This window comes from Tachysurus fulvidraco, chromosome 12, assembly GCF_022655615.1.
Source record: "Tachysurus fulvidraco isolate hzauxx_2018 chromosome 12, HZAU_PFXX_2.0, whole genome shotgun sequence".
NCBI classification, from domain to species: domain Eukaryota; kingdom Metazoa; phylum Chordata; class Actinopteri; order Siluriformes; family Bagridae; genus Tachysurus; species Tachysurus fulvidraco.
In genome coordinates, this window is record NC_062529.1 from 18236886 (window position 1) to 18262621 (window position 25736).

The 25736-nt window shown below is 38.8% G+C and overlaps 1 protein-coding gene across 6 annotated transcripts in view; it reads right to left on the reverse strand.

Moving 5' to 3' along the window:
• kif6 (kinesin family member 6) overlaps positions 1 to 25736 on the reverse strand; it is a 93126-nt gene that overhangs the window by 30398 nt on the left and 36992 nt on the right. For all 6 annotated transcript variants that reach the window (XR_003444613.2, XM_027171995.2, XM_027171993.2 and 3 more), the window contains exons 13-15: positions 24911 to 25099; positions 8601 to 8703; positions 7156 to 7211 (exon numbers count right to left, since the gene is read on the reverse strand). Coding sequence is in view for 5 of the 6 variants with exons in the window: in XM_027171995.2 (XP_027027796.2) it covers positions 7156 to 7211; positions 8601 to 8703; positions 24911 to 25099 (348 nt within the window). In the remaining variant the exon portion in view is untranslated. The remainder of the gene's footprint in view (positions 1 to 7155; positions 7212 to 8600; positions 8704 to 24910; positions 25100 to 25736) is intronic.

Sequence of the window (25736 nt, forward strand, 5' to 3'; positions counted from 1 at the left end):
GTCTGAACCTTGCCTGACCTGCCTATGTTAACAGAATGGGAAAGCTGCAGATCTGGAGAGGAACCAGCACAGGACAACTACAAGTCCTACTATCCTACTGGATAGGATAGACTACAGGAATCGTTCATTGCAGTCCTAGAATCTAGAACAGATTGTCTTTGATTCACCCCATGAGCTTAATCACATGACATAATAAGTGAGTTGGAGCATTAAACGTGCACTAAATCTAAGTAGCTACAACTCAAAAAATTCGGCCAGAATAAAAACACAGGACATCTGCGCATTAAATAACACTACAGATACTGACAGTATAACCTGAATGTTTACCTGAAGTAGTTTACCAAAGTAAGCAAGATAACCACTAAAATAATTTAATTAAATTTCCATCCCAACTCCAGCAACAATGATTTTAACGATGATCTTTGTTGTAAACTGAACGCAGCATTTTCTGATTAGACTCCTTGCTGCCAGTTGTATTCCTGGCCTTTGATATACAGTGTAGCTGGTTTGTATGAACTTGGTAACCCTGGTTTAATGACTACAGTGTGTCGAGAAACACGCGTTTTGTGGGAACGTATACCCAAACACAGTTGAATAAAGGTACATCTAGAACAGCTGGAACTGAGCTGCTAGACTGTAGGTCTTATGACTGTATGCTCTTGACTCTCAAATGCTTATTAGGGAGTTGCTTTTAATATTCAACAAACAGTAGCCTATGGTGAAATTCGAATGTGACAGCATCTCGACTTAATTTTGTGTGAGAGAATGTTGTTATTAATGCCGTCCTGCCACACCAAACTCTATGGTCACGAGCCACTGCTGCTCGGAATATTTTCAAACCCGTGTATGTGACACAAGATGTTTCAGAATCTGTAAATGTCTGCTTTCCACTAAAGGGCTTTGACAGTTGTTCTGAGATTCCTGTGGGCTCGAGCTTATATTCAATCAGTAGCATAACTGCATGGCTGAAAAAAGGCTCAAAAAGCACCCCCCCCCCCCCTCCCAATATTACTATTTGTTTTCCTGGTTCACCGAGTATTACATGACATGCCTTAAAATTTCAAATAATTTTAATAATGCATCTTTATTTATTTATTTATTTATTTATTTATTTATTTATTTATTTATTTTAGCTGGAGTACTCCTCTAAGTAGATTATTTGACGCTGTAAATAGAGCTTGGTAAATTATGTTCTCTAAATGTCTAAATAATATCCTCCACCCAGTGGTCCATCTTTTTATGTCCATGCCATGTTAACCACAAAATTCAATGATCAAGTAAGTGTTATGATATAGGCTCCATTTAGCTTTGAAATGGTGTATGAACTTATAATGAGAAACGCAAATCGCTCGTTTACTTTCAATACATATTGAAGACTTTTTGCTGTTGCTGCACTTTCTTTACCAGACAAGACTCCCATGTGCCCTCACTCTGCCAGGACTAGAACTATTTTCATTTCAGTGAGCACAATAAAAACTATACTTAAATCCTTCATGGATGATGCTTTCCGCTATGTTTTTAGTCAATGGATATTCCATGAAAAAGTTTTCATTCCAAGCCAAACCATGTGATATGGCTCTTTAAGGCCAACAACTGAGGGTAAAGGGAATGCTGGCAAATATTTTCCTTTGACATATTTTCTATAAGCAAGATTTGATTCCCTGATGCATTATACGGTGCCACATCAAATCTTGACATGTGCATGATTCATTCTAATAATTGTACACGTGAGCACAGAGGCGCCACCTTACCCACAAAAATGCTTTCCTCCTTGGATTCTTTGTGCCGCAGTCACCCAATTTCATGAACTCGCATCAGAAACCACTGGTGACTAAACCGAATGGTACAGAGACCAATATCATCCCCTTTATGTTTTCTTTGCCTGACAGACTGACTGAATGTCTCTCATTGAGATCGCAAAGTATACAGTACTCGTCACAAAGCAGTCTGAAGGACTCACATGCAAGTGTCAGTGGGCGTGGTAGAATATTGTATTTACCGTTCTATTATTACATGTTGTTGACAGCTTTTCTGCCGTTGACAAATTCCAATATAAAACCACAATCAAAACCCATGTGTGCATTTGGATGTCAGTTCAAAGTTTGGGACTTTGGCATCCATCCACTGACATCCACCAGCAGTAAACATGCAAAACTGTGATGGCTGAGCAAGAACTCACTGACTCAAATGTACAAAGTACATCCATATCCCACTGAGGTGTTTACAGCCGTCCCTCATGCTTCAATAACATGACTTAGAATCTGCAAGTCTATGAGCAATCATACCAAACAAAGGAAACTGCTGAGTTCAGGGAACAAATACATGCACATCTAATGCCCCAAACATGCTGATGATATTTATGCTCATCTGGATCCTGCTTTGTGAGCCATGGTTCCAGTACGATGGGCCATAGCTATAGACAGGACAGATGGGCTCTTGGGAAGGGGCGGGAGGGTGTGCAAAGAGGATAGCAGATGCTGGAGGTGGAGCAGGAGCACCAGGACTCCCTAAATCCCCACACATCTGGAAAGTTTATTGGGGACCTCGATTGCACTTCTTAACCAGCCGAGGACATACCTCACATGTTGAAAGGGTAACTGGGTTGTGTAGAATTTACACAGGGTGCACATGATCAGTTTATTGGATACATGAACATGCATTGACCAGAATTACTAGAATTGCACTCACCAAACGGGGTAAAGTTAAATATTAATATGTTCAAATAATTTAAAAATATAGAAATAGAAACAAGAAACTAATATAGCTGCAAGCAGCAAGTGGCAGCCCCGGGCACCAAGGGTGCAGCAAAATCTTTTTATTGAGCCAGTACTGGCATGTGCATGTTATATGCCACATGACTGAGCATACAGGAGAAGCAGCAAGAGAGAACACTGCATGATATACACTGGAATGCCACACACTGTTTGAACATCAACATCATGGTAATTTATCTTCTTGCCATGACAAAAGATAATTTGAGATACATTAATTCCAAAAAAGGTGGCTGACTTTCTGGTGAGCAGCGATTAAGGATGTATATGTGAAATTTGTGTATTTTAAGAAGATACATACTGTATGTATAACAAATATTGAAACTGAGGGTCATGCAGAAAAATGTCACTGGTTCTTATTAAAGGCAGGGTCTCCGATTTTTGAGAAATGCTTCAGAAAACTGAGTCGGGCCGAAGCAAAGAAAGGCTTACGATAAGGCAATATAGGATCAGCTTTCCACCACTGGAGAGAACTGAAGGAGCGGGAAGTTGGCAGTTTCCCGAGTCAATTTCTTTCCATTATTTGCCTGGGTTACGTATGTATGTGTGGGCGGAGCTATAAATACAGGGGTGGGACCCATTTGGGTTAGGGGTATGTTTGTTTTGGTTATTTCAAATGTCGACATTGGCTTTCAAAAATCGGAGACCCTACCTTTAAGCCCTTAGGCCACAACTGGACTCAAGAACCTGATGGCCATCACTTCTGATGCATGTGCCAAGTTGAGCACTGCAAACAATGCAAAAATACCTAGACGATATCGTAACAACCAACGAGACCCTCAATTAACCAATAATATACAATTACAATGATATATAATTAGAATTAATATATCAATTACAAATATCTAAATATATATTATGCAACAACTTCATTGCCATGTGTAACCTGCTGCTGGTATGGTGGTCATTAAAATAGGGCCAGTTTAACTCAATATATTGCCTTGTATTGACAAAGCTGACCCACATAACACTCAATCACATTCCAAGTTACAGCAGCAATGCCTGCAGACTAACAGACCGACATCCAATGCTCTTATTCATGTAGCCCGTGAAGCTGGATGCTGGACATACAGTACAACTGGCAAAACATACTGTACTCCTTGTGGTTACTGCTCTTAGACTGAACGTTAAGTATATTTCATTTTCTACAACTACTTATGTATGGTTGAGTACAAAAGCTTTCATCCTCATTGTTTCTTGTTGGAAAACAAGGGAAACATACCATGATTTTCATGTTTGACTTCAAAATAAATCCCAAAAGCCACAAAATCAACATAAAACACTTGTAACAGAACAAAAGTCTTGCTGGTCTCTAGACCTGATTTGAAGAAAATAGAGTATGACATCTGGCAGAATTATAGCAGATATATCAATAAAAATGGGCCAAGATTATCCAAATAATCTGCCTAGTATTTATCTTGATATATCTCTTTAAACTCGAAACAAAGGTCCAAAAGCTTCCAAAAGAAGTTGGAAGCTGTTACGAGGGCAAACAGTTTATATTATTCAGAATGGAAGATGCTTTCTAAATTTTTAAACAATATTTCATCATTTCAATCTTAAAGAAAAACTAAGATACATGTGTCATCAGGGTTTTTGTTCAGCAGGATACCAGACCCAGATCTTACTCTCAGTTCCGAGGTGCAGAGCCTCTACTCCGAGGATCACCCATTTTGTCAGGGTCTTGAGCCTATCACAGATTGTAAGCCCTGTGGAGGAAACTCGTTGACGCTGTTTGTACACAGCTTATTCTTGTGGTCATTAGCATAGTTTGTGACCAAAAGTGAGGAATATGATGTAAATTGGAAGGTAAATATTGCAGTTTATCCTGTGCTTGTGATGCACCACCACAGGCTGGTACGGATACCATAAGGCTTCTGCCATGGAACCAATCCATTTGTCAATCTTGTGGTCTCTTTTTCCATTATTGTGACTAAGATCTAAGCCCTTCATCTTCTCTGCAATTAGATGCCATGCCAATTTTCCACTAATTCTCAATTAGATTTCCACATTGAGTGACAGTCAGAAGAAAATGAATACATTACAGCTGGTTTATGTAGACGTGCTGATGTTGAGGCATAAATTCCTTCGTGTCTTGATTATTCTCAGTGTCTGCTGTGGCATTAATACCGACACTCAATATTATAAGCAAAATAATAACACAGGGCGTTTTTGGCTGTATTCTCAGTGAAGCATAACCCCGAAGTTGGCCCTGTACTCCGCACGCCGCTTGAATGCCACTCAAACCTACATGCGTGACTTTAGGGAAGTCGAGTCTGCTGTGAGATGAGGTGCCCCATTTCGTCTGAATCTGAACTAAAACCGCGAACAGCAGTCGAAAAATTGTGGGAGATGCAGCACGCTTAGACGAAATGAAATGGGTGCTGGAGAAGTATGTTGAGTAATTATGCTGGTGGGAGAGACTTGCGGTTGAGACAGATTTTAACAGACGGAATGGGAGCGAGTCTTGGTTTTGTTTTGTGGCTGCTTGATTGTGAAAACTGTTACTTCACCAAAGACCTACTGATTGTTAGTGACTGATTGTTTGAAGAAGCAGCTGGCAACACTTAAAAAAAAATATGAAGTGAACTAGGAAAAAAAAAGCTATCTCTACACACAGGCCTAGTGAAATTTTATGGTCTGTGAGAGAAAAATGTGATGTACATAGTAACTTGAGCCACACTGTTTTGGCTTTCCTCTCTCTCTTGTCATCAATGTTGTTGGAAAAAGCTATGTCTTGCTGTTAGGTGTTAACAGAGAAACTCACACATCAGTGCTTTAAAAGGCCAGGAGAAAACCTGCTAGCTTTGCTGTACAGTACATCTAACTCAGTGTACATCGGTAGGCTGTTGAAACCCTTGTCAGCTTGGGAATCTCAAAAAGTTGACTTTTTTTCTACATGACTTAAAAGATTCATCAGACTGGATAAGACTGATCCCTATGCTGACAGTACTGTATTTCACACGTCTTCATTTGAAGACAGAAAGAAACGTCCATAGAAAGAGTCCATCATTTTCATTTCAACACCAGACTCTCTACAGTACTAACCTACACACCATTTGATGCACAGTACTGTGAAAGTCTGATACACCTTATTATTTTTAGTACAGATTGTGTCTTATTTGATGTCTTCTGCATTACTGCATGATTATTGAAACAAATTAACACATCTTTTTGTATAAAGACATTCTCTTTAAATGCCAGCCAAGACTTCTTTTACATAATTGACCACTTTTCAAGGATTACTTGCTTTGAAGTATGACAGTCATAATATTCAGAAGCACTATAAAATACCAAAAAACCCTTTTTGGGTTTTCTTAGTAACGTCACAATCTACAATCTGTTTTTATCTGCAATAAAGTGCTAACTGGAACTAATTTGCCTCATGCATGGTCCACAACAATGAATGCAGCTACAAATGAATGAAATGTACATGCCATTCCCTAATAAATTAGAAATTGTAATCAAAGTTACATGCAGTGGTGTAAAAAAAATTAGAAGAAACTCTTTATGGTTGTTCTGTTATTGGAAAACATTCAACTCTGCTGTAGTCACCCATTGTTGATGACTTATCATTAACAGCAAAACCCAATATATATTCACTTACAGAATCCAGTAGTAATGTTTCATTTTCCACTTATTGTTTTTGATGAACTGTTATTAATTTTTTATTTATCGATTTCTTTATTTACTTGTTTTGGACTTTTTGAGAGGAAGGAGTCTCCTATCTGTAAGGACAATAAAGTTCTTGGTCATTGGCTACAATGTCAAATGATAGCTTGAATTACTAATTAATTGAAGTCTGGCTCGTATGACTACTATAAGATTAAACAAATGTGCATTAGAATGCTTTTGAAAGGATTCACAACAGGATGTAAAACACAGCGGTAAGCATGTGTCAGGATGCTGTTGTTTCTGGCATCTGCCGACTGTGAGAATGTTGCCAGAAATATTCCACAGGAGTAGTGGAAGCACACTGATGTGTGTGTTCAGCACACTCATAAAGCAGCAGCTCCTGCCCTATAAAACAGCGTCATGGCGGAAGAGATCGGATGAGAGCGATGCTCCCAGGATCTCCGGTGTTCAGGAACAGGTCTGGAATGTGCTGAGTGACACTGCTTTACCTTGGTGGGACGGTGGAGTCCCAGCAAGAAGCCAATCGTGTAAGGGAAAAGGATCATTAAAGAAGTGTGGTTTTGAATCATGGAGTATTATACGCAGAGCAGAAACAGAATGAGGCCATCTTAGGACTGTTCTTGATCAAGGTAATGGTGATAATACGAGTAACATTAGCAGAAGTTAGAGGCTTATGTTTTCACAGTTCTGGAGTATATGCAGTTTTAGCATACAAGGTACTGTAATGTTGGCTGTGTGAATGACTTACTGACTCTGCTCCTGGCCTGGTTAACCTGCACACCCAGTTCCTTAGCTTCAGCAAACCTGTGAAGAATATGAAACCTATGTAATAAAACACTATAATGCTTTATATTACAGTATTTTCAAATCCTGGAAAACGAAAGCCAACACATTTTATATTCTTATAAACCATCAACCAGAAATTTAGCAATACTAAAACTGACCTAGTTATTTTATACATTCTGTTATAATATTTATGTTTTCATGTGCATAATGTCATTTCAACTGTTGTACCAACAAACATATTTTTTGGTCTCATTTCAATTTTCAATTTTTATTTGTATTTAAATTTATTTGTATAGCGCTTTTAGAACAACTGACACTGTCTCAAAGCAGCTTTACATAAGAATAAGAGCAATAGGTTACAGACTTAGGATAGCTTCAACCTAAATTTCTGGTCAGGTTTTTTTTTTTTAATTAAATATACACATACAACAAACAGGGAAAAGTCCCAGTTCAAGTATTTCAGGATGAGGTAGGTCTTCACCCGTCGTTTGAAGATAACCAATGACTCAGCTGTTTGGACATCTAGGGGATGTTCATTTCACCACCTCAGTGCCAGAACAGAAAAGAGTCTTGCTGTATATCTACCTCTTACCCTGAGAGATGGAGAGACCAGTAGTGCAGTGCTGGTAGATCTGAGAGAGTGAGGCACATTTGGGTGACGCTGGACAGTAAATAATGTGACTGTATATAATGTTGTTGTTTTTTTAACAACAGTTTGTAGTCGAGTGGAACTGTGCAACCAAGAGCTAGTGAGGAACTTATATAGGTCAGCATAATTTCTGAGTTCATTACAGACTTAACACTAATTCCTTCTTGCCGAAGTCTTCAAATGTTCACAGATACAGTAAAGACCCAAATACAAAGCTTCAAACATTCGATGACCTCAAAGTTCCTGCGATGGTTAAGACATTGGATTTGATATCCAATGGGTTTTTTTTCACAGGTTCAACTTGTGAACCCTGGTGATCGGAAGGTTGTGAGTTCTTACCCCAGGTCTACCAATCTGCCACCACTGGGCCCCTGAGGAAGGCCCTGAACCCTTGATTTCTCAATTGTATACAATGAGATTAAACTGTAAGTTTCTGTACGTTAATACATTCAGATGAATTAGTTTAGAGTAACTGATTAATGTTGATGAGTAGCGACATTAATTATTGTATATTCATGAAACCAGGCTGTAAAAATCTGTAAAAACATCAAAATCTGTGCCAAGAGAAGTCTCAATAGGTGGTAACAATTTTGGATCAACAACTGCATTGTCAGTGCATTCACTTTCTTCATCATCGCTGTCATCTTAGTGACCAACTGAGCAAAAAAATGTAAAAAACTGACATTATACCTTTAGTTTATGTTACTCTTTCACTTGTACAAAAATAGGGCTCATTGTTATTGTAAAAAGATACTGACCTCTGTTTCAAAATGACCTTGTTGTCTTCTAGAGTTATATTATCCTCATGCTCATTCTTAAATATTTCAAATGCCTCCTGTCGTCCCATAGACAGCTCTGCTCCTGTGGAGAGAGACAAAGGATGTCAGAAACCAACTGCTCCCCGGGCGCCACAGCATAAATGGCTGCCCACTGCTCCGGGTGTGTGTTCACGGTGTGTGTGTGTTCACTGCTGTGTGTGTGTGTGTGTGCGCACTTTGGGTCAAATGCAGAGAACAAATTCTGAGTATGGGTCACCGTACTTAGCCGTATGTCACGTCACTTTCACTTTCTTTTTAGAAAAATATCCTCAAAGAGATACTAATCTATTCTTGTTTGTGTAATAAGTCACAGAGGGATTTGTGTAGCAGATGCTCCACATAAATGTATTTTAAAAATGTGTTATTGTTGTGATTTGGTGAAGATTTCTAGAAGGAGACGCTTGTTTAGCATTTTTAGAAGGAATGTCAAGTGTCAGTGCTTTATAAAGCTGTAGATATTAGTTTTCAGATACAGGAAAGTCTTTAGGGTAAATGACTTTCTGGTTTTAGACTCAAAGGTATAGATAAAAATGAGAGACTGGTAAGTGATGGACTGTTTACAGTTGCTATAACAAGAACTTATTCCACATCTCTTAACATAAATGGACGAAAGGTAAGACACGTCATTCTTTAATATATATAAAATATTGTAATTCTTGGCATTTTGCTGTGATATAAGAAGCATTAGACACTTCAGGACATTCTGTTATAGGAAAATAATCAATTTTAGGGTGGTAATGGCTCTCTGCTTTGAATCAGGCCTCATCACCACAGCGTTTTTGATTATTTTCCTATTACAACATACCCAACATGATTTATTCCTTACAGAAAAACCTGTAATCATCCCAAATATGTTTTGTGTGGTAAACTGTAATGAAAGTGAGGTCACTGATATGATCTGACAGAACAGGCAGAACCCTCAGGTCAGGCACTGAGGTTGGCCAGATCCGAGACCAGAGACCAAACATACACTTCAACAAACTCTATTACACACAAAACTGTACAGATGGTAACAATCTATAGTCCATATTGTCCAATTGTCTCTCATTGTTTTATTACATTTCTGCCGTCACTCATCTGCTAAAATTACAGATAAATAAAGAATGAATAAACAGTTCAGAAGGGTTCAGGTGGGTTCAGCTGTGTTCAGAAACAGTCCTGGTCAATGCTGGACTAAAATTGATCTGATTTATTATGATTAAAAGATCTGACACAATTTGGCTTGATTTGGCTTACATTTGAGACATTCGTTGTTTGCTTGAGGGATTTCAATCTCTTGAGGAGTGCTGGATGCTGGAAAAGCAGCACAGAACGTTCACGATTCCTTCAGAGAAAAAAGAGGTTGTGCAAAGTCAGATCTGCTGCCTACAACCCTTTAAACACTATAAATCCTGTTCTGTTGTACCCTCAGTAGATGCAGTAAAAGTATGATTTGATAATATTTAACAGAGACACACAATTAGACTTCATTAACCCTTTTTCCAGTGTACTAGTGTTCCATTCCACCAGCAGAACGGGTATCGACATATAGATTAATGTCAGAATGTTCAGAAACAAGCATTGAAGCATGTACAGTAATATCAGGTATGTAACTGTATATAAATACTAAAAGAAAATGCATGTCTGGAGTGTGTTACAGTTAATTTCCTCTGATGGTCACAACACCAGCTGAGGATTAGATAGATTGTGAAGTCAGGTTAATGACTGTTCTGTGCTGTGAGAAGAAGCATGGGGTCCAAGGAAAGTTATCTTTTCACACATTATTTCCTGTAAGAGTTTGACTACAAAATCCAAAGCACAGCTGCTACTTTTAGGCGAGATACCCTTCACCTTTCTACGTGTCACTGGCCTGCTGTGGAGAGTCACTCAAACGAAGACGAAAGACAGCTAACAAAACAGCATGTGCACAAATACCGTATATACGCTATAGGGATTATTGATTCTTATTCTAGAATGTGCTGATTACTCTCACTCACTCATTTTCTACCGCTTATCCGAACTACCTCGGGTCACAGGGAGTCTGTGCCTATCTCAGGCGTCATCGGGCATCAAGGCAGGATACAACCTGGACGGAGTGCCAACCCATCGCAGGGAACAAAAACTCTCTCATTCACTCACTCACACACACACACACACACACACACACACACACACACACACACACACACACACACACACACACACACACACACACACACACACACACACACACACACACACACACTACAGACAATTTTCCAGAGATGCCAATCAACCTACCATGCATGTCTTTGGACCGGGGGAGGAAACCAGAGTACCCGGAGGAAACCCCCGAGGCACGGGGAGAACATGCAAACTCCACACACATGTGCTGATTAATTTTCTATAATAGCAGCTCTGAGAGTAATTCACATATTTAAATAAATGCACTTGTTCCAAGAGTTTACAACTAGAACTAACTCAGGTACAGCAAACCACTGTTAGTATTATAATGCAAATATAAGCGGTGATAAGATCACGATTTTTTTTGTGATGGTGTTGGGTTTTTTGTTTTTGTTTTTTCTACACAACTTCACAAAGTAAGATTATGTGTTAGCTGTTTTATGAGGTGATACCAGGAAACGAACACTTTTACAGATGTTTCTACAACCTAACAAGGTTTTCTTCTTGAATAAATGAATAAAACTATCCTTGGAATGTGGTATGCATACTGTATGTACTGTACCAGCAGATTTGACCTACATCATTAACTTATTACTTAGAAAAAAATTGTGATTTTGACACACTATAAAGTGGCAACTCGTATAATTATCTAAAAACAGAAAACAACCACAGGGCTTCCTCCGAATCACACCACATTAAGCTAAAGTATTTCTGGAATAGTTAAACAGACTTTAGTGTAAGACCTGTAAACATGCCATGCACAAAGACAGTGAAGAGTGCTCAGATCCTTTGTTGAGTAACTCCACTGAGTCAGCTAAACGGTAACTCGGTATGGAAAACACTGTCCATTATCTAGGCAACCATTTCGGAGCAGTGAAGTGTAAAGGAAAGTGCTGAAGAAACCAATAACACAAACCCGTACAATACCTAATAGCATCTAATGCTTTCCAGAATGACACAGCCATTAACATGACAATAAGGATTAATCAATCCTTCAACTTTTCAGTGATAAATCTACTGAGCCTTTCAGCAGTTTGCAATCTGCGATCATTACCGGGAGACATTTCTTTTTTTATATGTTGAATTGCGTGACCTGGCTGTATTTGAAACCCAAAAGCTCGACATCTTAAACACAGTTAGCCGCAGTAGCCCAAATGTATGTCATACCGGATGGTAAAGCACTTTTTCAGCCATATGATTAATGCACATGGTAAAACTAATACAAACCTTACGTCTTACATTCACAAAGTAAAATATACTGATTTGAGATGATCTTAAACAGCACAGCAAATTCACTACACTAGCTATTTGTCTTTTCTTGGAAAATTATTGGTCATTATGTAGCCTGGTGTACAGTTCACGTCAAAAGATATCGTTCCTGTTCCTGCTGAACCAAGCCGGAAATGTAACAAAAATGACATTTTACAGAGGTTTGTTTATTACCAAGAAGAAACAAGACATTTTTTTCTGTGTTTATTAACAAGAAAATATTAAGATGTTATATTTTTAAAGTGAGGATAGGAAAATTATTATTGACGGAGTGGTTTGATGATTATTTTCCAGTAACAAAACATCCCGATTGTTTTATCTCTTATACCGCAGCATTTTGTTAACAGTTACAATTATTTGCATAAAAAAAGACATGTACATTTTATCCTTTTATAGTTGCATCTAATGTGAAATGACTTTTTAAACACAAGTCCTAAAGATCCATTTAGATCCATTAATGTCATAATGTACTGCGGCCTACAAACATGGCTGCACAGGACTCATATTCACAAACACCTTATTATAAGGTTATCGAGCCTTCTGATCTGTGTATGTTAACCTGGTCTTTGTATTTTGCCCAGCCTTTGTACCACTTTTTTCCAGTTTACTAAACATTGCCTGTTTTTTGACTGTGTCTTTGCCTCACATTTGGATTTGTCTACCTGTGTAATAAACACAACTCACCTGCATGTGCATCAGCACAGCCAGTCTCTATTCCTGATGAAGCTCCGTTGTCAGAAAACAAGTTACAGATTTACCTCTAATTGTTTCATACCCCTGACACTTTGTTCAAAGAATACTTTACAATATCAAGAATGAGATACTTTCAGCCTGTGTAAGCTGATGTTACAGAAACACTTTGTCCCATTACTCAGAACTACTGTCAGAGCTGCTGTTATAGACAATGAATCATCATCTTCTGACCAATCAGATTCATGAATTCAACAGTGCTGTGGTATAGTGTGTACCTCTAAGGATTTTCGGGGCACATGCTGTTATTACTAATATTACAGCACATAAATATAAACGTAAGTGCTTTAAGAGAGGCTCTTTGGTATTCTTGAAGTGCAGAAGTGTCCGAAATTATCCGCGACGAGCCGGTGTGGGTGCAGGTTTTCCTTCCAAACAGGCAGATGCCAAACCTGAGTTGATTAACACCTAAGATTAACTGATGAAATAGATGGAATCAGATATGGCTCCTACTTGATTGGAATCAACACCTTTGCTAATAGATGATACCTGTGTTGAAGTTTTTAATGTATTTCTCTTACTACCACTTGGCAATGGTTTCCGTTTTTATTTATTAGAGAATACATCACAGATTTTAATCACTTATAGTCACAGTTAATGTCCTGAAAGGTCTGATACGTGATGTCACTTACACTACAGCAGCTATAAACACCACTCATCTTTTATCTTGAAGAGGCTGTAAACTTTCTGACCTTTACAACGCACTGAAACTGGAGACAATTTCTACAATTATCTAACTAGCTCATAACGGAAAACTTTACTCATAAAATGTCTATGTTCCATCCATCCATTTTCTACCGCTTATCCGGGGCCAGGTCGCGGGGGCAGCAGTCTAAGCAGGGACACCCAGACTTCCCTCTCCCCAGACACTTCCTCCAGCTCTTCTGGGGGAATACCGAGGCATTCCCAGGCCAGCCGAGAGACATAGTCCCTCCAGCGTGTCCTAGGTCTTCCCCGGGGCCTCCTCCCGGTTGGACATGCCCGGAACACCTACCCAGGGAGGCGTCCAAGGCATCCGGAACAGATGCCCGAGCCACCTCAGCTGACCCCTCTCAATGTGGAGGTGCAGCGGCTCTGAGCTCCTCCCGAGTGACTGAGCTCCTCACCCTATGTCTATGTTTTTTCTTAATTATTGGCAGTAGATTATTATTCATTCATTCATTCATTCATTCTGTACCACTTATCCGAACTACCTTGGGTCATGGGGAGCCTCAGGCGTCATTGGGCATCAAGGCAGGATACACCCTGGACGGAGTGCCAACCCATCGCAGGACACACATATGCTCTCATTCACTCACACACTCACACACTACGGACAATTTCCCAGAGATGCCAATCAACCTACCATGCATGTCTTTGGACCGGGGGAAGGAAACCGGAGTACCCGGAGGAAGGCTAGGCACGGGGAGAACATGCAAACTCCACACACACAAAGTGAAGGTGGGAATCGAACCCCCAACCCTGGAGGTGTGAGGCAAACATGCTAACCACTAAGCTACCGTCCCCCAGAAGATTATTAGAACTATTTAAATGAGCTGTTACCATAAAAACTGTAACATCTTAGAACGTGTGTTTTAATATAAACCTGTGATTTGAATCACAGCCAGAACTACTGTCAGAGCTGCTGACCAGTCAGACCTAGGAATTTAACAGCGCTGCAGAATAAACTGCTTTATTACTGCCCACAGACACACACAAGTGCCTATAGGAACATTTTACGACAAACATGCTAATAGATTGGAACTATGAATCAGCTTCTTGTAAACTGTAATTATTTGCAGTAAAGCCATCATTCGATCCCAGTAGACAGCATGCTGAAGCACTCTGCAGTGTCTGCTATGTGGTATGCTTTGACTTATTAAGCAAACATTTTAACCTCCCATGGATGCCAAACAGAAACACATCAAACTGACCTAAATGTTGGACATCTAGGACTGTTTACTCATTTGTGCTGTTTTTGCCTTCGGCATGGAAATCCAATTGCAATTTGAATTCCTCTACCATGTTTACAGATTGTGCCTTTTTTCCCCTAAACCCCTACCTCTATCACACAATTTCAATTACACAGTGTGCAATGGAAGCAGAAACAAACCCACGTGAGCTCAATTATCATGCTTTTTATGATTTTGGACTTTTTTTTTTCTTTTTTTTTTTTTCCTTTTTTTTTTTTAAACCCTGATTGAAACCAGCAGAACGTACCCTGAAGATGATGTTACAATAGCCAACAAAAACAAAATTCCACAAAAGTCATGCTCAGGAAACTTCATCACAAAAGTCATGCTAAGGAAACTTCCAAAAAAACAGAGGATTCCTGAAATATTTCTCCGCACAGAAAATGACATCACGCTGTAAATGTTCTCTTTAGGGGTTATGGCCACGCTTTTGCCTCAAAAATCAGGCTTGAATTTCTCGCTACTTGATCGGCGTAAACCGAGATAACAATTCAATGAGTAATCAGAGAGCCATGTGTAATAGGTTACACATCCATAGAGAGGAGAAAGCACCTAGAAGATCTGCTTCAACGTTTTAATAGTCTAGAAAAGTGATGAGGATGAAAGCATGAGATTTTGATTTGATTATAGAAAGGGTGGCACGACCTACGTCAAATATGTCCCACAGCACCCATCATTGTTATGAAACTGTTTGACATGTCACAAATCTCTTTCTTTAGGAGATATATTCTCAAGAGCAACCTCATTCACAGTCTAGACAGCCGGGTCTGCTAGAGATATTAGCTTTACACTAGACAGTCAGAGCTCTGTTCACATCAACAAAAGGTCAAAATTGCTGTTTAACATGCGCTGTACCACATCAAGGTGACAGGGAGCACCAGGGACCCATGTGTCAGAAGACCAACCTGCGTTTCTCTTCACGCATGCACTGCAAGAGCACAGAGCGAATAAAGATGTTATTTACAAAACCAAGAGACGACCGAAGACGACGTGAATAGATTCAGACAGATTCCTGGATGTAACACTTTCTAGAAAGCATACTGTATAGAGCTCCACAGAATAAAGTCTTACAGAATGTTTTCTCTTTAGTTTTAGCCTTCCTGATCAGTTTGCTCAATAGAATCATTTATACAGGCATTCTTTACTATTTTAATGCAGCCAAGCATTACATCTGAAAATAACAAAAATTCATGGATAGGAGACAGGGAGAAATTCTCTCCTTCATTCCAATTTTGCAGAGACATAATGGCTTCCACAAAAAGGTCACCCTCATTATGTACTCTTACTGTTAATCCGGGAAGAGCAGAACCCTGCAATTATCCACCGAAACCCTGCCCTAAGGGCTCACAGGAAGCATCTAAAGACCTTTACAATGGCTCACATTTATAGTCAGTTGATCAGCACTTCTAAACCTTCCGAGGCTGCATTTACAACAGACAACAACATAATGATATAATATTAATTATTATTTTGTTTTTTCATTTTTACTCATCCATTCATTCATCAATCCAATTTTTTTGCTAGTTAGGATAACTAGCACAGGCTCGCATAAAAGCTGAAGTTTATTCCAGGGGACTTGGGGCACAAGGTGGAGGAGACACTGGAAGTGGTGCCAACCCATTGCAGGGCACAATCACACACACACACACACACACACACACACTCACACACACACACACACACGCAAACACGCACACACGCACACACGCAAACACACACACACACACACACACCACAGACCTTTTAGAGATGGCAATCAGCCTAGAGCACATGTCTTAGGACTCGGGGAGGAAACCGGGGCTACTGTGTACCCAGAGAAAAACCCAAAGCACAGGGAGGAAATGGAAACTCCCCAGATGTGGGGCTGAGCTGGGAATCAAACACCTAACACCAGAAGTGCAAATATGTTTTCTGCTTGTTTATATAGCATGCTTTTTATACTTTTATTCATTGTTTCTTTCATTATTAGTAGGTGCTTTGTCCTGGTCAGGGTCACAATAGACAATCTAGCATTTGGCATGATATTAAGAGATGGGAGGAAAGTAGAGAATCAAGAAGAAATCCACATGGAAACTGTGAGAACATGTGAATAGCTATCCAAACCCAGATCCCTGGGGCTTTAAGGTGCTGATGCTACCTGCTACATCACCATGGTGCCATGTTGTTTTATTTTTACTGTTCCTGCTATTAATAACTGTGTCTGAGTCTGAAAGCTGAAATCAAATGGCATGATTATGCCTGTAGTCAAACTACACAGTGTTAGAAACCCCAACAGATTCCCCACACCTCCTTACATTCTCAAGCCTCATTCTTTTGACATCATAATCCCAGTGTATCTGTCACTCCAGTAAACTAGATCTTTGTTTACTGCTTATTTATAGCTTACCCTTGTAAGGGTTAGCTGTGTACCTGCAAAATAATTTCCAACAGGAAAAAACACCTTCTGGTGAACATTTTCTGTTTGGCCTACACATTACTAGACCAAGTTCAAATCTTTAGTTGCTGAATACAAAGACAGGACACTTTGCAAAGCATCCATTTTTATTATAGCCATATAACTAAATTTTAACGAAAATTTTACCCTGAACTATTTGAAATTTATAATTAAATTTAACACATGATCTTCAACAGTATCCAATATTTATTACGTGATGAAAGTCTTGGATTTTTTTGTTCTTTAATCTGTATCTGTATCAAATATTTGCTGATAGTGGTGCCAGTAGAATTTAGTCCTTGCTTCATCTTTATCTAAAGAGAAGAATGCAAAGATTGCTTCAGTCCTGTAGTCTTTCTCTCATCTCTTTAATTTGTACACTCTACTCAGACAAATCAGCTTCCACAGCTAACACCTTCATAACTTGTCATCTACAGCAGATTGTAAACTAGCTAGGTCAATTCGCTATCGTAACTGTAATACTGTGTTGTAGAGCTGCACTGCATTCTGGATCGCAATGTTTGCTTTCTACGCCGGATTCCTCATTAACGTAACCTAGTATGTCACTTGAAAATGCTCTTCTGAAACGTGATTTATGTAGCGACAAGTAAACACAATTAAAGCATTCTTTTAAGCCTTTTAATAGGCTTAAATAATACATACTGTACGTAGTGAACATACTGTACATAGTACCCAACTTGAGCCAATTAATAATATTCATGACCATTAAAACACTTTCACAGAATGTCTCCACACTGATAAATCCATGTCATGACTTTATATGACCAAAAACAAGCTTCTAGCGCATGAGCACAGGAAGTAGCGAGCATGTGGCCTACAGTATATATGACTGTGGTTAAGGGTGGAGGATGAAGGCCTACTCACTACATCAGTAAAGTGTAAACATGGAACAGCACTTGGTTATCCACAACCTATACATAGCTATATGGCTGTTTGTGTTTGGGTTGCACACATCCTTTGAGACTATAAACCCAAATGTACTGCTGTTGGCTTTTATGTAATAAACAATATTTTTGAAAAACATAAAAGAATAAACTAAAATGGCCTATATGTATTTTTAGTAAAACCTTCATGTCTTGCACGTTATGAGTTTTCTCTAAACTCAGAACAGTTACATTTCGTTACCATTTCTCAAAATGAGAGATTAAACTAGAATGAAATCTTTTGGGAGCAATCAAAAACAGCGCACATTCCTTCGCCAGCTGTTCTGTCCGTGATGTAGGCCTTTGATTAGATTGACGCAAATTACTTCTGGATAACATCAGGTCCATCCGTTCTGTTTTACACTGCATGCAAAACAGAAGAAACAACAGTGGAGTGCCTGCTCTCCTATGAGACAGTGTATGACAAAAGGTCTATAAATTAAAGATCATCAAGCCTGAATATAATTGAATCAGTGTTTTTTTTTTATTCTAGTCTGGTTTAAAATAAAATCCTAAAATAGATATGGAATTTCAGTAGAGAGTTGGAAAAGTTTGCTTTTGTTGCCCGTCTTGGTATCAATTGTGGTAAAGCGTGAAGTGCATTAAAGCACACAGAAACATTTAAGAAAAGAAATCTGTATGAAGCTTATTTAGGGTGAGCTTTTTTTCTAAAATGATAGCGTAGCAGAAGAAGCTGGAAGAAAGCCCAGATGCATCCATCGACTCACTGCTCACCAGATCCTGCAGCCTGGTTGCAATAATGCCATGTCAAAAATGAGATATTTGATTGGACCAGGCCTTAGACTTGGTAACACTGAGGTTCTTATCCAAAACTGGTCCTTCAAGGATGAAAATATGATTTATATTGTGCTCAAATCCCTTTGTAAACAAGGTGTAATGTAAAACGTTTTTACAATGTGGATGAAGATACTTCAAAATCAAATTCTGAGGCTTTTAACGACTTTTCAAGTACTAACATTATGTTTTGAATCAGTACACAAAGGAGATCATTCACCAAACAAAAACTGCATCTACACTTGCACAAGAATGCACACACCAAGAATTAGTTCATTCAGTTTTATGTAGTTTGTGTAGCAATATTTTCATAATTAATTGATATATTTCAAATTGACATCCAATAGCATGCTGATATTATCATTCTGGGTAAGATGATGGTGGGACTGGAAGTAATCTAAAGTTAGCTAGGTATCTAAAGGCAAGTTGGTGTAGCCAATCCACTAAACAGCATTTATTTTTGGTAAAGAAGCCCGAGAACCCAGTGAAAATAGACATGGGGAAAGCATCCACACAGGCATTAAGCTCAGGATTAAGTCTGATTAGGTAAGGATTAAGGATCTGGTTCCCATAGTTGCTTGGAATATTTTTTTAAATCGACAGGTGGTTGAAACGCTCAAACACCCAGTGCCCCCTGGTCAGCTCTTGCACATTCAGACCCCCCCCCACTGCTTAGACCTGTTAGAGACTTTACATCTCACAGTTGGCTTGGGAACATCTGGGAATCTACCATAAGGAGCTGAAGTCAATAAATGGAGATAGAGAAGTCTCTGTGCTACCACTGTGATCCCCATTAACCCTGTACTGCACAGCATTGCCCTCATGCAATGGAAACCTCCCTTAAGCCCAATGTCCAGTGAATCTTTCTTTAAATTATCGCAGTCAACCAAGATATTCAAAAAGTATAATTGAACTATCCAACACAAATTGGGAGTCACTATCTGGCATCATCTGAAGGTGGGACTTATTTTTCTGCCATATGGTCACAGGAGCACATGGTGTAAGATTAAGATTATATACTCTGATAATCTTATATAAAATTAAATTAACTGTCAATTAAATATATGTGCAAGTATGAGGTATAGAGTAGCTTTTTGTATTGGTTTAATCCTTTTTTTTTAATTTTTTTGCATGTTAACAAATTACGTTTTTGTTTTCGTTGCATCAGGGCAACATTGTGCTATAAGGGGTACTTCTTATGGATCCTTCAGCTGACAATGTCTTTTGATGCCATCCCATATCACTTGCATTTAACACAGTAAAAAATCCTTAAAATTTTTTTACTCAATGAAATTTTATTTCATTTGACCTCTTTTAACAAATTTAGGCAGAAAATAAACAAGATTGTTCTATGGAAGATGAGCATGGTTGGCATGTTGGGCAAATCCCGTCTGAGATTACAGTGAGGTTGAGTGGAATGGACTGTTTCTTTCAGGGGTTTTTTTTTGTTGTTGTTCAATAATATGTGAAACGAAGGGAAAGTACAGAGTCCCTGGGTGTACAAAGTTATAAACACATTTGTTCCACAAACAAGAAATTTCACAAAGAGTGCAAAAGAAGAATTTGTTTGAAATTTCACAGAGAGTGAAGAACACGCAGTAAATGACATGACTAACATGACAAATACAGTATATTACATACTGTATATACAATATACCAATCTGCACCTGGATCAAATTCAATATGTTAATGAGTTTGAAGTGCTTTTATCTTTATTTCTATATCATTTTTTTGCCATTTTAAAGGTTTTTAAAGGAATGTGCTTTTGCTCTTGAGCTTTGTCTTATGATCTGGAAATGAATAATTTTCTTTGTGATTTTATGTCCTAAGTAAAAAAGTATGACATGAACTACTCTTTCTCCCCATTTTTTACCCACTTTCACATACAGGAGCTCGGAGATGCCATAGATGACAAAGAATGGCAAGTATTTCAGTGATTGACAGGAGACACAATAACGTCGTCCTTCTCACACCAGAAAGCTGGACAATTTTTTATCTTTAGACTCCTGGCCACAGATGGTTGTGTGTGAACGATGAGATGATAACAACAGAATCTTGGATGAACACACTGTATTAAAAAATAAAGTGTTGTCTATGCCAGATGAAGATTCGCTAATGATAGAATTGGGATTAAAGAAAATGACATTTTAAAGAAAGACTACTTATATCATCATTGGTTCGATGCCCGTTTCTTAGGAAACCAATACATCAGGACGTAATTTTTTTTGTGTCTTCAGATAATATTTATTTATTTATTTATTTTGCAATATCTCCCACCCTTGATATCTATTTGTCAATCATAATTTCTTATACAAATACATTTACAATCTTTTTTTTTTTTTTTTTAAATATCTGTCAGGAATGACAAAGTTTATAATCTTTGACCATATTTAGTTTTGCATGTTCAAAAAAATACAAGAAGGAATATTTCTGGAATGTTCTACAGCAATTGTCAGGATAAAACATAATAAATTCGGGATATTTCCTTCTAAAGGTGAAAAGGTGGTCATTTAAACAGACTTGCAAAGTTAAAACATTCGTAAAGCTCATTTAAAACTTCCATGGTACGGAATACATACAGTATGGATTCTATAAGGGTCCGCAATGCCATAGAAAAAAATGTCATCAATAGAACTGCGGTGAAAATGTATTGGAATGTAACTGTAGCAAAGAGTACACTGTAAAGAAATAAAAAAAAAGAACACGACCATGAATAACACACAACTTAGTCTCTATAAAGGAGAGCGATTTTTCTTTAACATGCGAGCCGTGCTCACTTCTGCAGTGCAGCCTTCTGAAAACCACAAGGTGAGGTCTACATGACCAACATCTCCAACACAACACGGCAACATCATTATATCGTAATCAAAAGCAGAATGCTTACCATCTGGTGAAGCATTTTCTGGCAGTGTGACATACCATGTAAATATCCATCACTTGCAGAGAAGGGAAATGTCTCTGAAAATGTCATTTAAGGAGAGAATATTTGCCTCTGAGGATTTTTGCCAAAAAGGTTTCTGAATGTTCCAAGTCAACAGCATTCTGCAGACGCTGCAATATTACAGATTTCTTAAAGTTTTTTTTTTCTTTTTCAAAGGCTGACACGTCTTAAGTGTTAAACAAACCCCAGAGTTTAATGGACAACATTTAAACATCTCCATATTTCATTCATGTCAAATAAGGCTATGCACTCAAGTCTCGTTCATTCGCTTGTCCTCTGTCGACACGAGTGTGTTTATAGTTGGCCACACTGGCCTTGCTACGATTTATTACTGCACGTGTTGGCGGAAACTAGGAAGAATTATGACTGTACATTTCAGGGGAAACCTGGTCAGTACATTCAATAATAAAGCACTGTTGTCAGAAACGTTTAGACTGCGACCCACTGCTAATGCATGATGTGTCATAGGGTTGTGTGGACAGAAGCAGAAAGCTTTGTGTAAAGAAAAAAAACAACAAAAAAAAAGCAAAAACCTAGAAATTCTTGAGCAAACAACTGAACAGCTGCACTGTGAAGATCACCTCTGTATCAGCTGTGATGCAATGGGTGACAGCTGGAATACTGTCAGAGGAGGAATGGTTAAGACAAACTTGAGTTACTGTGATATGGAAGGATATGATATCATCTGAAATCCAGCCATTTAATTCCCACAGCACGTACTAAGGTGTGATAATGTAAGCATAGTTTGCTAGAGAGGAATCTGGGACAAATGTGCAGCAGAAAGTAGAATACATATACACCTTTATAAATCCAACACTCCACGGTTGTCCATTAGCCGACATGCATCATATTTTGATGAGTAACCGATTTTCTCCTAACTAGCACTGGACACCATCCAAACATGTGTTTGTTCGTTAAGAATCTCCTCCTTCTGAGCCCTGCTTGCAATTACTGGTCCTATTACTGAACTGGGCATTATTACCCAAAAATGTCCAGGAAGACCTGGGTGATCCAGGGCCTGTGGTGGAGCACACAGGAGCAACAGCTTGGTTCTGGAGTTGCTGGCTTGCCCTGAATCACCAAAGCCATGATCACAGTATTTATCAAAGCTGAGGTTTATCATTATTTTAAAGGCTCTACCAAACCAAACTGAAAGAATGAGAGCCAAACACATTGCAGTCGATGAAGAGGATCCATGTCTTTGGCTCTTTTCACTGCAATTCTGAAAGGCAGGAAGATTTGCTGTTCCGATTTCATCAGCTAATGGAACATGCTGACAAGTTCTTAGTCTGTAATAAGTGAGGAATAAAAGCACGACCGAGTTGTGTGATGCTGATACCCCAATAAAACTGAAGCTGAATCCGAAGTCAAAATATACACTGATGTATTTTATTCATCTTGAACGACATCACTTTTTATTTATTTATTCACCATTTAGAGAAACCCCCGCTGGTTTCAGTCCTACCACATGGCCTTCACTACCCTCGACCTCGGCTCAACCCATGCAGACCATTCGATGGCACATCTCATCCAGTGAGAAAGTGCGGCGTAGGGCCAATGGATTGTGCACTTGGCAGCCATATTGGTTGTGGCTCTTCCGGGTTGGACACCATTTTACATCCCATTACTATTTAAGCACGCCGATGGTGAACACTCTTCACCAGATGGTCTTCACTATTACACACTCGTGGATGCCTTATTCCTTAAGTTTCGATTTCGTTCTTTTTGAAGTTTCTTTTTGATGGACCCTTTCTCTTCGCACCAGATTTTTTGAATGCTCTTTTTTCGATGGATTTTTTGGGACTACGTCTACCAGCAGTTGAATTTGTGGATTACTATTTGACTATGTTTTTCTCTTGGAATACATTTACATTTACAGAATTTGGCAGAAGCCCTTATCCAGAGCTACGTACAAATGTGCTTTTACGTCTCTATCATCGAATATGTAAACTCTGGTTCACTGGGTTAAAGACTTAAGATACCATGAGCCTAAAACACTGTTCAGATATACACTTCAGATATACCTTCTCAGGCGTCTTTGGGCATCAAGGCAGGATACACCCTGAACGGAGTGCCAACCCATTGCAGGGCACATACACACTCTCAAATATTAGTGTTATTTTATAAATATTATACAAAATGGAAATGTTAGAGTTAATAAACTTTAAGCAAATTGGAAATGTTTACTTCTCTGATATAACAAAAAGCAACAAAAAGTTTCTGGGCGAAAACCCATAACATTCCGAAAACATTCTAAAAGCATAAAATGGTTAGCTGGGTAACTTTAGCTTTGAGCAAATGCCTCTGGAATGCAACCGCCAAGTTTCTGGGTAAATTCCTCGAGAAGATTAGTTCTCACAGCAGTTAATACAATGAGAGGAACCCTTGCATTGTCATGCAGCAGGATTTCTCAGGACTTGCTATCAACAGCAGTAGCAAAGTTTCAGAGTTCCGTCTTTGTGGCGTTGTCCATCATACATACGCACACACACAAAATTACACTTAAAAACAAAGCCTTGTTTTTTTTTTTACAAAGCCTACATGTGTTCCCTGAAAATAAGCAAACGCAAACTAACACCAGAAGAATGCCATGGTGTTCGCAATCCTCAGACGACGCACTGGGGCTTCCCTTTGAAATATTTCCAGACCATTTGCTTCCCTTCTTTTAATCTATTGTGCTCTAAACTGAAATCCATGAAGCTGTGAACATTCCATTATGTTTTCATTATGATCGTGGAACTTTTATGTTTGTGAGGAGAAACGGGTGGCCGAATTTATTGCAAGAAGATAGAGCATGACTGTTGTTCATGGAGAACAGACCGCTGGAGCATGAACAATTACCAAACAATTCACAGTAGATTAGTCAGTTCAAGCATAGAACCTGTCTCTTTGAATTCATCCCAAATGTGTCATCAGGCCTTCATGTTAAACACAATGACGTTTAGTGGGTTTGGGGGTTAAATGAATGTAAATGTAATGATGTAATGCAGAGAGAATTTGTAGAAGTGTGTTTGATGGCTCACCATTTCGCTTGCACTTTACATGTTCGGCATGCGTGGAGTCCTCTGAAGCTTCTTGCTTTATTTTTTTCTCAGTGACCGTGCTAGAGGATGATGATTGGAGTGAGCTTTGGGAGCTGCATAATTTTGCTATTTGAACATTGGCTTCTTGAACCTTGTGCTTCTCTTTCTTCAGCATGCTCACAAGAATACCTAGAATGCTTAGGTTAAGAATCATACTGTGGGAAAATGTTAACAGGAAACATATTTTGTCATTAGAATTGTTTAATCCCGCTTGGCCTTATTGTGAGTACAGGGTATACAAAATACACCCTGGATGGGACACCAGCCCTGCCATAGAGCAGATGTTTTCAGTCATATCCACGAAAATACAACATCCTCACCATCAAATAAACATGATGCTGTATGAGGTGCAATGAAAACCTGCAGCGACACTCGCCTTTCTGTGCCTCAGACCGTCTTACATTAAATCTTTTGAAAGATGAACGTCTCTACAGTTACGGCTGTAAACCCTGTAAAAAGAGCCAAAGGGCAACTTTTTCATTTTTGTACCAGAGAAGGAGATATTTAATCACAAGTCTTATAGAAACCACTTGTTTTATGGCTTCCACATTCTTTTCTTATTTTATCATGTGGGACACGACAGCATCTAGTTTAAGCTCCCTAAAAATGAAGCTGGTCAGCAAACACAAACTCATAATTCCCCATGTCTGTACGACAGCTTGCCTCTCAACGTTTAGATAAATGACTCAGTATTTTTAGGGCAGAAAACATTTTCATATGTCTTCTGTGGAAACAAAATGAGGTCATATGACCGCTTCTGTATTAA